Source organism: Mytilus trossulus, chromosome 2 (genome assembly GCF_036588685.1).
Source record: "Mytilus trossulus isolate FHL-02 chromosome 2, PNRI_Mtr1.1.1.hap1, whole genome shotgun sequence".
Taxonomy (NCBI): domain Eukaryota; kingdom Metazoa; phylum Mollusca; class Bivalvia; order Mytilida; family Mytilidae; genus Mytilus; species Mytilus trossulus.
The window spans coordinates 75956672-75973970 of NC_086374.1; the positions used below are offsets into that span (position 1 = coordinate 75956672).

The 17299-nt window shown below is 33.4% G+C and overlaps 1 protein-coding gene across 2 annotated transcripts in view; it reads left to right on the top strand.

Moving 5' to 3' along the window:
• LOC134708028 (PAN2-PAN3 deadenylation complex catalytic subunit PAN2-like) overlaps positions 1–17299 on the top strand; it is a 281367-nt gene that overhangs the window by 136529 nt on the left and 127539 nt on the right. For both annotated transcript variants that reach the window (XM_063568271.1, XM_063568270.1), the window contains exons 17-18: positions 10694–10806; positions 11358–11456. In XM_063568271.1, coding sequence (XP_063424341.1) covers positions 10694–10806; positions 11358–11456 — 212 coding nt within the window. The remainder of the gene's footprint in view (positions 1–10693; positions 10807–11357; positions 11457–17299) is intronic.

The following is a 17299-nucleotide window of genomic DNA, read 5'->3' on the forward strand; positions in this document are numbered from 1 at the left end:
AACTATATTTGGTGTATGAAAATATTTTATGATCTATGTGTCAGTCGTGCAGGTTTTACCTGATCTGGACCTCATTTTCACGGTTCATTGCTCAGTGTTAAGCTTTTGTGTTTTGGTGTGTTTTTCTTAAACTATAAGAATTAGGTCAACTATATATGTTGTATAGAAGCATTGTTAGCTGTACATGTCTGCCTGTCATGGTTCATCTGACCTTGACCTCATTTTCACGGTTCAAAGGTCAATGTTTAGTTTTCTTGGTTTATGTTAAGTTTATGTGACAGTTGTAATAAAGCTTTATTATTAGGACTATCAACATACTATCAATGATTAGTAAAGAAGGCGAGACATTTCAGTGTGTGCACTCTTGTCTTATACTGTATGCAATAGCTCTACCATATTTGGTGTACGGAAAGATTGTAAGTTTTAAATGTCTAGCTGTCAGGTGTCATCTGACCTTGACCTCATTTTCATGGTTCAGTGGTCGAGGTTAAGTTCTTGAGATTTGTTCATTTTTTTCTAATACTATTATGCAATAGGTCAAATATATTTGGTGTATGGAAATATTTTATGATCCATTATCAGTCGCACAGGTTTTATTTGACCTTGACCTCAACCACCCTTCATTACTCAGTTTTAAGTTTTTCTGTTTAGGTCTGTTTTTCTTAAACTATAAGCAATAGGTCAACTATAATTGTTGTATGGGAGAATTGTTAGCTGTACATGTCTGCCTGGCATGGTTCATCTGACCTTGACCTCACTATCATGGTTAATTGGTTAATATTTAGTTTACTTGGTTAATGTTAAGTTTATGTGACAGTTGTAATAAAGCTTTTAAGTTTATATTAAGGACTATCAATCTAATATCAATGATAAGTAAAGAAGACGAGACATTTTAGTGTGTGCACTCTTGTCATTTATAAGTTTGTGATTAGGTTAGTTAATGGGGAACCACTAGTGGTAGGTCAATGATATTTGGTATGCCGTTGTATTAGCATTGGCACATCTCATTATCATGGAGATTATTTGACCCGCCCCCATACTTGCCAACCTTTGACAATGAGAAATCATGTCATAAAATGACATGACATGTCAAAATGTGTGTGATAGGTGTGACGTAGATGCAAACTTTTTAATATGAATATGGTTATGTTCATAATCTTAAATTATACAAATTTGTTAATACTGTATTAAATAAACAATATTAATTATTATACTGTAAACTTTTATTGTATTCAACAGTGGTCTGGTATGTTTTACTTTTAAAGCAACACAATTAGACATATATTCAAAACAACTGCCAGTTTCCAGTTTAGTTACATTTATTTGAACAAGTGAGAGGTTTAGCTAGCTATAAAACCAGGTTCAATCCACCATTTTCTACATTAAAAAATGCCTGTACCAAGTCAAGTCAGGAATATGACAGTTGTTATCCATTTGTTTGATGTGTTTGGACTTTTGATTTTGGATTTTCCTTTTTATACGACCGCAAATTTTGAAAATAATTTCGTCGTATATTGCTATCACATTGGCGTCGTCGTCCGAATACTTTTAGTTTTCGCACTCTAACTTTAGTAAAAGTGAATAGAAATCTATGAAATTTTAACACAAGGTTTATGACCATAAAAGGAAGGTTGGTATTGATTTTGGGAGTTTTGGTCTCAACATTTTAGGAATTAGGGGCCAAAAAGGGCCCAAATAAGCATTTTCTTGGTTTTCGCACTATAACTTTAGTTTAAGTTAATAGAAATCTATGAAATTTTGACACAAGGTTGATGACCACAAAAGAAAGGTTGGGATTGATTTTGGGAGTTTTGGTTTCAACAGTTTAGGAATTAGGGGCCAAAAAAGGGCCCAAATAAGCATTATTCTGGGTTTTCGCACAATAACTTTAGTTTAAGTAAATAGAAATCAATGAAATTTAAACATAATGTTTATGACCACAAAAGGAAGATTGGTATTGATTTTGGGAGTTTAGGTCCCAACAGTTTAGGAATTAGGGTCCAAAAAGGGACCCAAATAAGCATTTTTCTTGGTTTTCGCACCATAACGTTAGTATAAGTAAATAGAAATCTATGAAATTTAAACACAAGGTTAATGACCATAAAAGGAAAGTTGGTATTGATTTTGGGAGTTTTGGTTTAACAGTTTAGGAAAAAGGGGCCCAAAGGGTCCAAAATTAAACTTTGTTTGATTTCATCAAAATTGAATAATTGGGGTTCTTTGATATGCCGAATCTTACTGGTGTATGTAGATTCTTAACTTTTGGTCCCGTTTTCAAATTGGTCTACATTAAGGTCCAAAGGGTCCAAAATTAAACTTAGTTTGATTTTAACAAAAATTGAATCCTTGGGGTTCTTTGATATGCTGAATCTAAAAATGAACTTAGATTTTTTATTATTGGCCCAGTTTTCAAGTTGGCCCAAATCGGGGTCCAAAATTAAACTTTTTTGATTTCATCAAAAATTGAATAAATGGGGTTCTTTGATATGCCAAATCTAACTGTGTATGTAGATTCTTCATTTTTGGTCCTGTTTTCAAATTGGCCTACAGTAAGGTCCAAAGAGTCCAAAATTAGACTAAGTTTGATTTTAACAAAAATTAAATTCTTGGGCCTCTTTGATATGCTGAATCTAAACATGTACTTAGATTTTTGATTATGGGCCCAGTTTTCAAGTTGGTCCAAATCAGGATCTAAAATTATTATATTAAGTATTGTGGAATAGCAAGTCTTTTCAATTGCACAGTATTGTGCAATGGCAAGAAATATCTAATTTCACAATATTGTGAAATAGCAATTTTTTTTTTAATTAGAGTTATCTTTCTTTGTCCAAAATAGTAAGCAAGAAATATCTTATTGCAAGATTTTTTTTTAATTGGAGTTATCTTTCTTTGTCCAGAATCAACTTAAATCTTTGTTATATACAATATACAATGTATATTCACTTTTTACTACCAACTGATAAATTTAAATAATCTTTACCATTCAGTGATAACAAGCAGTTTTTTACATCTTACGTCGTCGTCATCGTTAACATTTTACATTTTGAACTTCTTCTAGAGAACCACTGAATGGAATGAAACCAAACATGGCATGAATGTTCCTTATGAGGTGCTGACTAAGTGTTGTTACTTTGTAGCCGATCCATCATCCAAGATGACCGCCAGCGGGGGACTTAGTTTAGCATACTATCCTATGAGAAATGCATACAAATGACTTCTCCTAGAGAACCACTGAATGGAATAAAACCAAACATGGCATGAATGTTCCTTATGAGGTGCTTACCAAGTGTTGTTACTTTGTAGCCAATCCATCATCCAAGTTGGGGGCAGTGGGGGACTTATTATAACATAGGACCCTATGGGAAATGCATACAAAAGACTTCTTTTAGAGAACCACTGAATGGAATGAAACCAAACATGGCATGAATGTTCCTTATGAGGTGCTGACCAAGTGTTGTTACTGTGTAGCAGATCCATCATCCAAGATGGCCGCCAGCGGGGGACTTAGTTTAACATAGGACCCTACGGGAAATGCATACAAATGACTTCTTTTAGAGAACCACTGAATGGAATGACACTAAACATGGCATGAATGTTCTTTATGAGGTGCTGACCAAGTGTTGTTATTTTATAGTGGATCCATCATTCAAGATGGCCGCCAGCGGGGGACTTAGTTTAACATAGGACCCTATGGGAAATGCATACAAATGACTTCTTTTAGAGAACCACTGAATGGAATGAAACCACACATGGCATGAATGTTACTTATGAGGTGCTTACCAAGTGTTGTTACTTTGTAGTTGATCCATCATCCAAGATGGCCGCCAGCGGGGGACTTAGTTTAACATAGGACCCATGGGAAATGCATACAAATGACTTCTTTTAGAGAACCACTGAATGGAATGACACTAAACATGGCACGAATGTTCTTTATGAGGTGCTGACCAAGTGTTGTTACTTTATAGCGGATCCATCATCCAAGATGGCCGCCAGTGGGGGACTTAGTTTAACATAGGACCCTATGGGAAATGCATACAAATGACTTCTTTTAGAGAACCACTGAATGGAATGAAACCAAACATGGCATGAATGTTCCTTATGAGGTGCTGATCAAGTGTTGTTACTTTGTAGCCGATCCATTATCCAAGATGGCCCCCAGCGATGGACTTAGTTTAACATAGGACCCTAAGGGAAATGCATACAAATGACTTCTTTTAGAGAACCACTGAATGGAATGACACTAAACATGGCATGAATGTTCTTTATGAGGTGCTGACCAAGTGTTGTTACTTTGTAGCCAATCCATTATCCAAGATGGCCCCCAGCAATGGACTTAGTTTAACATAGGACCCATGGGAAATGCATACAAAAGACTTCTTTTAGAGAACCACTGAATGGAATGAAACCAAACATGGCATGAATGTTCCTTATGATGTGCTGACCAAGTGTTGTTACTTTGTAGCCAATCCATCATTCAAGATGGCTGCCAGCGGGGGACTTAGCTTAACATAGAACCCTATGGGAAATATATATAAATGTCTTCTTTAAGAGAACCACGGAATGGAATGAAACCAAACATTGCATGAATGTTCTTTATGAGATGCTGACCAAGTGTTGTTACTTTGTAGCCGATCCATCATACAAGATGTCCGCCAGTGGGGGCCTTTTGAATGAAATCCAACATAGCCTAAATTTTCCTTTCCGTATGAGGTTGTATTATTACTTTTAGCCAAATTTTATATGTTATTATATGATTTCAAAACCCCAAGTAGAATCAGGTGAGCAATACAGGCTCTTGAGAGCCTCTAGTTTTGATAACAGCACACAATATAAATGTATCATTGTCAAGTTCTGATCAGAAGTCCCTGTAAATTTCTTTATAATTAAAAATGTTCTCTCACAGTAAGAATTGATATTTGACTGAACTTAATTAGCTTTATCAATCTTTGAAAGAATGTTATAACGTTGGTTTTTATACGACCGCAAAAATTAAAAAAATTGTGGTCCTATATTGGTATCAGGTTGGTGTTGGGGTTGTTGTTGTCGTTCAAAGACATTTTGGTTTTTTCTCAAACGTTGCTTTTAAAGTAACACAATAAATATTAAAAGTAAATAGAAATCTATGAAATTTAAACACAAGGTTTATGACCATAAAAGGTAGGTTGGGATTGTTTTTGGGTGTTTTGGTTCCAATAGTTTAGGAATTAGGGGCCAAAAAGGGCCCAAATAAGCATTTTTCTAGGTTTTTGCACAATAACTTTAGTATAACAAAACAGAAATCTATGAAATTTTAACATAAGTCATATGACCATAAAAGGAAGGCTGGTATTGATTTTGAAAGTTTTGGTCCCAAAATTTTAGGAATTAGGGGCCAAAAAAGGGCCCAAATAAGCATTATTCTTGGTTTTCGCACAATAACTTTAGTTAAAGTAAATAGAAATCAATGAAATTTAAACACAATGTTTATGACCACAAAAGGAAGGTTGGTATTGATTTTGGGAGTTTCGGTCCCAACAGTTTAGGAATTAGGGGCCAAAAAGGGACCCAAATAAGCATTTTTCTTGGTTTTTGCACCATAGCGTTAGTATATTAAGTAAATAGAAATCTATGAAATTTAAACACAAGGTTTATGACTATGAAAGGAAGGTTGGTATTAATTTTGGGAGTTTTGGTCCCAACAGTTAAGGAAAAAGGGGCCCAAAGGGTCCAAAATTAAACTTTGTTTGATTTCATCAAAATTGAATAATTGGGGTTCTTTAATATGCCGAATCTAACTGTGTAAGTAGATTCTTTATTTTTGGTCCTGTTTTCAAATTGGTCTACATTAAGGTCCAAAGGGTCCAAAATTAAACTTAGTTTGATTTTAACAAAAATTGAAACCTTAGGGTTCTTTGATATGCTGAATCTAAAAATGTACTTAGATTTTTGATTAGTTGCCCAGTTTTCAAGTTGGCCCAAATCGAGGTCCAAAATTAAACATTGTTTGATTTCATCAAAAATTGAATAATTGGGGTTCTTTGATATGCCAAATCTAACTGTGTATGTAGATTCTTAATTTTTGGTCCAGTTTTAAAATTGGTCTAAATTAAAGTGCAAAGGGTCCAAAATTAAACTAAGTTTGATTTTAACAAAAATTAAATTCTTGGGCCTCTTTGATATGCTGAATCTAAACATGTACTTAGATTTTTGATTATGGGCCCAGTTTCCAAGTTGGTCCAAATCAGGATCTAAAATTATTATATTAAGTATTGTGCAATAGCAAGTCTTTTCAATTGCACAGTATTGTGCAATGGCAAGAAATATCTAATTTCACAATATTGTGAAATAGCAAATTTTTTTTTAATTAAGAGTGATCTTTCTTTGTCCAGTATAGTAAGCAAGAAATATCTGCAAGAATTTTTTTTAATTGGAGTTATCTTTCTTTGTCCAGAATCAACTTAAATCTTTGTTATATACAATATACAATGTATATTCACTTTTTACTACCAACTGATAAATTTAAATAATCTTTACCATTCAGTGATAACAAGCAGTTTTTTTACATCTTAATATTTTATGATGTATTTAAATGAGTAGTAATTGTTGCAAACTCCATTAGAATATTTTAATTGAAATTAGTTTTGGAATAAGGGAAAAGGGGGATGTGATTAAAAAATTGGGTTCAATTTTTCTCATTTGAAATTTCATAAATAAAAAGAAAATTTCTTCAAACATTTTTTTGAGAGGATTAATATTCAACAGCATAGTGAATTGCTCTAAGAGAAAACAAAAATTTTAAGTTCATTTGAATACATTCATTCTGTGTCAGAAACCTATGCTGTGTCAACTATTTAATCACAATCCAAATTTAGAGCGGAATCCAGCTTGAATGTTGTGTCCATACTTGCCCCAACCGTTCAGGGTTCAACCTCTGCGGTCGTATAAAGCTACGCCCTGCGGAGCATCTGGTTGCACAATTAATTTAGTATCAGTTTATAGAAAAATATGAAATTTTAACGCAAGGTTTATGACCACAAAAGGAAGGTTTGGATTGATTTTGGGAGTTTTGGTCCCAACGAATTAGGGTCCAAAATTAAACTTTGTTTGATTTCATCAAAAAATGAATTATTTGGGTTCTTTGATATACCATATCTAACCATGTATTCAGATTCTTAATTTTTGGTCCTGTTTTCAAATTTGTCTACATAAAGGTCCAAAATTAAAGTAAGCTTGATTTTAACAAAAATTGAATTCTTGGGGTTCTTTGATATGCTAAATCTAAACACATACTTAGATTTTTAGTTCACCTGGCCCAAAGGGCCATTAAGTGAGCTTTTCTCACCACTTGGCGTCTGTTGTCCTGTTCGTCGTCCCTCATCGCTTTAAAGCCTATCCGACATCCAAGATGGCCACCAGCAGGGGCACCTAGTTTAACATAGAACCCTATGGGAAATGCATACCAAGTGTTGTTACTTTGTATCTGATCCATCATCCAGGATGGCTGCCAGTGGGGGACTTAGTTTAACATAGGACCCTATGGGAAATTCATACAAATGTCTTCTTTTAGTGAACCACTGAATTGAATGAAATCAAACATAGCCTGAATATTTCTTTCCTTATGAGGTTGTGTTGTTACTTTTAGCCAAATTTTATATTTTTTATATGATTTCAAAAACCAAAGTAGAATCAGGTGAGCAATTCAGGCTCTTGAGAGCCTCTAGTTGATTATGGTCCCAGTTTTCAAGTTGGTCCAAATAGGGGTCCAACATTATTATATTAAGTATTGTGCAATAGCAAGAAATTTGTCAATTGCACAGTATTGCACAATAGCAAGAAATATCTTATTGCACAATAGTAGAAATTTTCAATTGCACAGCTTTATGAAATATTCTTTGAAAATTGTAGTTATCTTTCTTTCAACTTTGTCCAGAATACTAATTGAATCAACTTAAATCATTGTTTTATACAATATACAATGTATATTCACTTTTACTACCAACTAATAAATTAAAACAATCTTTCCCATTCAGTGATTACAAGCACTTTTTTTACATTTTATTATTTTATGATGTACTTGAATGAGTAGTTATTGTTGCAAACTCCATTAGAAATTTGTATTGAGATCAGTTTTTAGCTCACCTGGCCCAAAGGGCCAAGTGAGCTTTTCCAATCACTTTGCGTCCGGCGTCCGTCGTCGTTGTTAACTTTTACAAAAATCTTCTCCTCTGAAACTACTTGGCCAAATTGAACCAAACTTGGCCACAATCATCATTGGGGTATCTAGTTTAAAAAATGTGTGGCGTGACCCGGTCAACCAACCAAGATGGCCGCCACGGCTAAAAATAGAACATAGGGGTAAAATGCAGTTTTTGGCTTATAACTCAAAAACCAAAGCATTTAGAGTAAATCTGACAAGGGGTTAAAATGTTTATCAGGTCAAGATCTATTTTCAGACGAATCGGACAACCCGTTGTTGGGTTGCTGTCCCTGAATTTGTAATTTTGAGGAAATTTTGCTGTTTTTGGTTATTATCTTGAATATTATTATAGATAGAGATAAACTGTAAACAGCAAATATGTTCAGCAAAGTAAGATTTACAAATAAGTCAACATGACCGAAATGGTCAGTTGACCCCTTAAGGAGTTATTGCCCTTTATAGTCAATTTTTAACCATTTTTCGTAAATCTTAGTTATCTTTTACAAAAATCTTCTCCTCTAAAACTACTGGGCCAAATTAATCCAAACTTGGCCACAATCATCTTTGGGTATTTAGTTTAAAAATTGTGTGGCGTGACCCGGTCAACCAACCAAGATGGCCGCCACGGCTAAAAATAGAACATAGGGGTAAAATGCAGTTTTTGGCTTATAACTCAAAAACCAAAGCAATTAGAGCAAATCTGACACAGGGTTTAATTATTTATCAGGTCAAAATCTATCTGCCCTGAAATTTTCAGACGAATCGGACAACCCGTTGTTGGGTTGCTGCCCCTGAATTTGTAATTTTGAGGAAATTTTGCTGTTTTGGCTTATTATCTTGAATATTATTATAGATAGAGATAAACTGTAAACAGCAATTATGTTCAGCAAAGTAAGATTTACAAATAAGTCAACATGACCGAAATGGTCAGTTGACCCCTTTAGGAGTTATTGCCCTTTATAGTCAATTTTTAACCATTTTTCGTAAATCTTAGTTTTCTTTTACAAAAATCTTCTCCTCTGACACAACTGGGCCAAATTAATCCAAACTAGGCAACAATCATCTTTGGGGTATCTTGTTTTAAAAATGTGTTCGGTGACCCGGCCATCAAATCAAGATGGCCGCAACAGCTTAAAATAGAACATAGGGGTAAAATGCAGTTTTTTGCTTATAACTCAAATACCAAAGCATTTAGAGCAAATCTGATATAGGGTAAATTTTTATCAGATCAAGATCTATCTGCCCTGTAATTTTCAGATAAATCTGACAACCCATTGTTGGGTTGCTGTCCCTGAATTGGTAATTTTAAGGAAATTTTGCTGTTTTTGGTTATTATCTTGAATATTATTTTAATTAGAGATAAACTGTTAACAGCAATAATGTTCAGCAAAGTAAGATTTACAAATAAGTCAACATGACTGAAATGGTCAATTGACCCAATAAGGAGTTATTGTCCTTTATAGTCAATTTTTAACAATTTTCATAAAATTTGTAAATTTTTATTAACATTTTCCACTGAAACTACTGGGCCAAGTTCATTATAGATAGAGATAATTGTAAGCAGCAAGACTATTTAGTAAAGTAAGATTTACAAACACATCACCATCACTAAAACACAATTTTGTCATGAATCCATCAGCTTCCTTTGTTTAATATTCACATAGACCAAGGTGAGCGACACAGGCTCTTTAGAGCCTCTAGTTGAAATATGGGAAAGGGGGATGTGAGAAAAAAAATTGGGGGGAGGGTCAATTTCTCTCATTTCAGATTTCATATATAAAAATAAAATTTCTTTAAACATTTTTTTGAGAGGATTAATATATTCAACAGCATAGTGAATTGCTCAAAGGCAAAACAATTTTTTTAAGTTCATTAGACCACATTCATTCTGTGTCAGAAACCTATGCTGTGTCAACTATTTTATCACAATCCAAATTTAAAGCTGAATCTTTTAAGAATTGACCAATGTCGTCACATGACCTTAATGACCTTTGGCAGTTACGATCTTCCGTTCTCTCATGGAATCCTCTAAGTCGTCTATTGTTCAATAAAATTAGCCTTGTACCTTCAGTCATGGTTCATTGTATTTGAATATTTGCAAAACTTACATGTTAAAAAAGTGTTGCTATTTTTATTTCAACATTTGCATTATTGAAATTACAAAAAAAAAGGGACACATATCTCTGTGTTAACAGTTTATTTTTAATTTCTAGTTATGAATTAAAAGAAATTTATTGACTGAATCAATGACTTTCTACAATGGTTATTGATCAAAGTTCTTAAAAGTTGTCAGATACCAGACAAACAAGTTGAAGGGCTAACTTGAAATTTAGTAAGTTATTGCAGAAAAAAATGCTGAAACATTACCAAATAGATAAAAAAAAAACTGCAGAGATTTTTTTAGGCTGCTTCTGGTGTTATGCAGATATTTTGTAGTGCCACACAAGTTTTATGTGTTTGTTGGATGATTATTGATATGGAAATACTCCTAATTATATCTGTGGGTTTATATTACAGGACATAATAAACCTCCAGTAAGGTTCACATTTGCAGAGGTTGTTAAGCATAGTCTGTCATTAGAACAAAATACACAGGCATGGTGTAATTCTTGTGAAAAGTACCAACCACATGTAAGTAGTATTATCTATTAAAGTATTTTTGTATGTCCACACCGTAGTGAAACGGGCATTAAGTTTAAGCAATGTCCAGCGTAGGGTATGCATAAAATTGGTTTCCATTGTTTAACTTTAGTTTGCCTCGACTAAACGTTAGGAAACTTATTCACAATGCTCATTGCCACAAAGCACAGATCAATTTCGACTTTTGGTGGTGTCACTATTCAATTGTAGAGTTATGCCCTTTTACGAATAGTAAAATTGCTGATGTTTTTCCACTTTTTATACGACTGCAAAAATTTTAATTTTTTGGTCGTATATTGCTATCACCTTGGCGTTGTCGTCGTTTGAATACTTTTGGTTTTCGCACATTAACTTTAGTAAAAGTGAATAGAAATCTATGAAATTTAAACTCAATTAAACAAAAATGATCAGTGCCTTTTTCCTATCTTTAAAAGAAGAGCAATTGAAGCTATGAATTTAATTTGAGAACCTCGCTCACAGCATTATAGTTTATATAATTTGAGTCAAGTTAAAGTAAAATTTGATTATTTTTTTTTATTTAGATGCAGTCTAAAGTAATCAGAAATATTCCTGACATTCTGGCATTAAACTGTGGTATGGAGAACATCAGAGATTTGGAATTCTGGAAAATTCAACAAATGGTGAGATATATCTTCTTTTTACTGTGACATTACTGTAATTGTTCTGTTGCTCTTTTTATTCCACTGCAAAATTTTGTGGTCGTATATTGGTTCACGCATTGTTATTATCCAAAGACATTTGGTTTGGGGACAATAACTTTAGTATAAGTATACAGAAATCTATGAAATTTAAACACAAGGTTTATAACCACAAAGGAAGGATGGCATTGATTTTGGGGGTTATAATATAGTCCTAACAGTTTAGGAATTAAAAAAAAAGGACCATATAGGTGCCCAAATAAGCATTTTTAGCTCACCTGGCCCTTTGGGCCAAATGAGCTTTTCCCATCACTTGGCGTCCGGCGTCCATCGTCCGTCGTCGTTAGCTTTTACAAAAATCTTCTCCTCTGAAACTACTGGGCCAAATTAAACCAAACTTGGCCACAATCATTCTTGGGGTATCTAGTTTAAAAAATGTGTGGCTTGACCCGGCCAACCAACCAAGATGGCCGCCACGGCTAAAAATAGAACATAGGGGTAAAATGCAGTTTTTGGCTTATAACTCAAAAACCAAATCATTTAGAGCAAATCTGACATGGGGTTAAAATTGTTCATAATGTGAAGATATATCTGTCCTGAAATTTTCAGACGAATCGAACAACCCGTTGTTGGGTTGCTGCCCCTGAATTTGTAATTTTAAGGAAATTTTGATGTTTTTTGTTATTATCTTGAATTTTATTATAGATAGAGATAAACTGTAAACAGCAATAATGTTCAGCAAAGCAAGATTTACAAATAAGTCAACATGTCCAAAATGGTCAGTTGCCTCCTTCAGGAGTTGTTGCCCTTTATAGTCAATTTTGATAACTCAAAAACCAAAGCATTTAGAGCAAATCTGACATGGGGTTTAATTGTATATCAGATCAAGATCTATCTGCCCTGTAATTTTCAGACAACCTGTTGTTGGGTTGCTGCCCCTGAATTGGTAATTTTAAGGAAATTGTGCTGTTTTTGGTTATTTTGAATATTATTATAGATAAAGATAAACTGTAAACAGCAATAATGTTCAGCAAAGTAAGATTTACAAATAAGTCAACGTGACCGAAATGGTCAATTGACCCCCTAAGGAGTTATTGTTCTTTATAGTCAATTTTTAACAATTTTCATAAAATTTGTAAATTTTTATACGACCGCAAATTTTGAAAAAAATTTCGTCGTATATTGCTATCACGTTGGCGTCGTCGTCGTCGTCGTCCGATTATTTTAGGTTTCGCACTCTAACTTTAGTAAAAGTGAATATAAATCTATAAAATTTTATCACAAGGTTTATGACCACAAAAGGAAGGTTGGTATTGATTTTGGGAGTTTTGGTCCCAACATTTTAGGAATTAGGGGCCAAAAAGGGCCCAAATAAGCATTTTCTTGGTTTTCGCACTATAACTTTAGTTTAAGTTAATAGAAATCTATGAAATTTTGACACAAGGTTTATGACCACAAAAGAAAGGTTGGGATTGATTTTGGGAGTTTTGGTTTCAACAGTGTAGGAATTAGGGGCCAAAAAGGGCCCAAATAAGCATTTTCTTGGTTTTCGCACTATAACTTTAGTTTAAGTTAATAGAAATCTATGAAATTTTGACACAAGGTTTATGACCACAAAAGAAAGGTTGGGATTGATTTTGGGAGTTTTGGTTTCAACAGTGTAGGAATTAGGGGCCAAAAAAGGGCCCAAATAAGCATTATTCTTGGTTTTCGCACTATAACTTTAGTTTAAGTAAATAGAAAATAATGAAATTTAAACACAATGTTTATAACCACAAAAGGAAGGTTGGTATTGATTTTGGGAGATTAGGTCCCAACAGTTTAGGAATTAGGGACCAAAAAGGGACCCAAATAAACATTTTCTTGGTTTTCGCACCATAACTTTAGTATAAGTAAATAGAAATCTATGAAATTTAAACACAAGGTTTATGACCATAAAAGGAAGGTTGGTAATGATTTTGGGAGTTTTGGTCCCAACAGTTTAGGAATAAGGGGCCCAAAAGGTCCAAAATTAAACTTTGTTTGATTTCATCAAAATTGAATAATTGGGGTTCTTTGATATGCCAAATCTAACTGTGTATGTAGATTTTTAACTTTTGGTCCCGTTTTCAAATTGGTCTACATTAAGGTCCAAAGGGTCCAAAATTAAACTTCGTTTGATTTTGACAAAAAATTAATCGGTTGGGTTCTTTGATATGCTGAATCTAAAAATGTACTTAGATTCTTGATTATCAGCCCAGTTTTCAAGTTGGTCCAAATCGGGGTCCAAAATTAAACTTTGTTTGATTTCATCAAAAATTGAATAAATGGGGTTCTTTGATATGCCAAATCTAACTGTGTATGTAGATTCCTCATTTTTGGTCTTGTTTTCAAATTGGTCTACATTAAAGTCCAAAGGGTCCAAAATTAAACTTAGTTTGATTTTAACAAAAATTGAAATCTTGGGGTTCTTTGCATATGCTGAATCCAAACATGTACTTAGATTTTTGATTATGGGCCCAGTTTTCAAGTTGGTCCAAATCAGGATCTAAAATTATTATATTAAGTTTTGTGCAATAGAAAGTCTTTTCAATTGCACAGTATTGCGCAATGGCAAGAAATATCTAATTGCAAAATATTGTGAAATAGCAATTTTGTTTTTAATTAGAGTTATCTTTCTTTGTCCAGAATAGTAAGCAAGAAATATCTAATTGTAAGATTTTTTTTTATTTGGAGTTATCTTTCTTTGTCCAGAATCAACTTAAATCTTTGTTATATATACAATATACAATGTATATTCCCTTTTTACTACCAACTGATAAATTAAAATAATCTTTACCATTCAGTGATAACAAGCAGTTTTTTTACATCTTAATATTTTATGATGTATTTAAATGAGTAGTAATTGTTGCAAACTCCATTAGAAATTTTAATTGAGATTAGTTTTGGAATAAGGGAAAGGGGGATGTGATTAAAAAAAATGGGTTCAATTTTCTCATTTGAAATTTCATAAATAAAAAGAAAATTTCTTCAAACATTTTTTTGAGAGGAATAATATTCAACAGCATAGTGAATTGCTCTAAGAGAAAACAAAAATTTTAATTTCATTAGAACACATTCATTCTGTGTCAGAAACCTGTGCTGTGTCAACTATTTAATCACAATCCAAATTTAGAGCTGAATCCAGCTTGAATGTTATGTCCATACTTGCCCCAACCGTTCAGGGTTCAACCTCTGCGGTCGTATAAAGCTACGCCCTGCGGAGCATCTGGTTATTAACATATTCCACTGAAACTACTGGGCCAAGTTCATTAAAGATAGAGATAATTGTAAGCAGCAAGACTGTTAAGTAAAATAAGATGTACAAACACATCACCATCACCAAAACACAATTTTGTCATGAATCCATCTGCTTCCTTTGTTTAATATTCACATAGACCAAGGTGAGCAACACAGGCTCTTTAGAGCCTCTAGTTTTGGAAAATGACGCGTCAGCGGCATTGTTCCAATACCATTGACCAGACCAACAGAAAGTCGATTATTGCCTCTGCCTACCGCACTCGGTTTCATATTTACTATTTTACAAACTAACTGGTTTCTGCTTGTATTCCACTACACTCGAACAAAGTGTTGTAGTCTGACGGGAACCAGTTTAGAATTTGTAAACTACAAAACGTAATCAGTTATTGTTCATTCCGTTTTGGTGTTTCATACCGACCTATATGGTTTGAATAAGCTTAAGACCCTTCAAACATTAATGTGATAGGTATATTTATACGACCGCAAATTTTGAAAAAATTTTCGTCGTATATTGCTATCACGTTGGCGTCGTCGTCGTCGTCGTCGTCCGAATACTTTTAGTTTTCGCACTCTAACTTAAGTAAAAGTGAATAGAAATCTATGAAATTTTAACACAAGGTTTATGACCATAAAAGGAAGGCTGGTATTGATTTTGGGAGTTTTGGTCCCAACATTTTAGGAATTAGGGGCCAAAAAGGGCCCAAATAAGCATTTTCTTGGTTTTCGCACTATAACTTAAGTTTAAGTTAATAGAAATCTATGAAATTTTGACACAAGGTTTATGACCACAAAAGAAAGGTTGGGATTGATTTTGGGAGTTTTGGTTTCAACAGTTTAGGAATTAGGGGCCAAAAAAGGGCCCAAATAAGCATTATTCTTGGTTTTCGCACAATAACTTTAGTTAAAGTAAATAGAAATCATTGAAATTTAAACACAATGTTTATGACCACAAAAGGAAGGTTGGTATTGATTTTGGGAGTTTCGGTCCCAACAGTTTAGGAATTAGGGGCCAAAAAGGGACCCAAATAAGCATTTTTCTTGGTTTTCGCACCATAGCGTTAGTATAAGTAAATAGAAATCTATGAAATTTAAACACAAGGTTTATGACTATTAAAGGAAGGTTGGTATTGATTTTGGGAGTTTTGGTCCCAACAGTTAAGGAAAAAGGGGCCCAAAGGGTCCAAAATTAAATTTTGTTTGATTTCATCAAAATTGAATAATTGGGGTTCTGTAATATGCCGAATCTAACTGTGTATGTAGATTCTTAATTTTTGGTCCCGTTTTCAAATTGGTCTACATTAAGGTCCAAAGGGTCCAAAATTAAACTTAGTTTGATTTTAACAAAAATTGAAACCTTTGGGTTCTTTGATATGCTGAATCTAAAAATGTACTTAGATTTTTGATTATTGGCCCAGTTTTCAAGTTGGCCCAAATCGAGGTCCAAAATTAAACATTGTTTGATTTCATCAAAAATTGAATAATTGGGGTTCTTTGATATGCCAAATCTAACTGTGTATGTAGATTCTTAACTTTTGGTCCAGTTTTAAAATTGGTCTAAATTAAAGTGCAAAGGGTCCAAAATTAAACTTAGTTTGATTTTAACAAAAATTAAATTCTTGGGCCTCTTTGATATGCTGAATCTAAACATGTACTTAGATTTTTGATTATGGGCCCAGTTTTCAAGTTGGTCCAAATCAGGATCTAAAATTATTATATTAAGTATTGTGCAATAGCAAGTCTTTTCAATTGCACAGTATTGTGCAATGGCAAGAAATATCTAATTTCACAATATTGTGAAATAGCTAAAAAAAAAATTAATTAAGAGTTATCTTTCTTTGTCCAGTATAGTCAGCAAGAAATATCTGCAAGAATTTTTTTTAATTGGAGTTATCTTTCTTTGTCCAGAATCAACTTAAATCTTTGTTATATACAATATACAATGTATATTCACTTTTTACTACCAACTGATAAATTTAAATAATCTTTACCATTCAGTGATAACAAGCAGTTTTTTTACATCTTAATATTTTATGATGTATTTAAATGAGTAGTAATTGTTGCAAACTCCATTAGAATATTTTAATTGAAATTAGTTTTGGAATAAGGGAAAGGGGGATGTGATTAAAAAATTGGGTTCAATTTTTCTCATTTGAAATTTCATAAATAAAAAGAAAATTTCTTCAAACCTTTTTTTGAGAGGATTAATATTCAACAGCATAGTGAATTGCTCTAAGAGAAAACAAAAATTTTAAGTTCATTTGAATACATTCATTCTGTGTCAGAAACCTATGCTGTGTCAACTATTTAATCACAATCCAAATTTAGAGCGGAATCCAGCTTGAATGTTGTGTCCATACTTGCCCCAACCGTTCAGGGTTCAACCTCTGCGGTCGTATAAAGCTACGCCCTGCGGAGCATCTGGTAAAGACTGTTTTACAAAAGGATGGAACTGTTTTACTTTCAAAGTCGTACTATAGTGATATCTGTCATGTACGTATTTCCACTCTCACCGGTTAATTTCTTCTTTTACACATGCTTTTGAAACT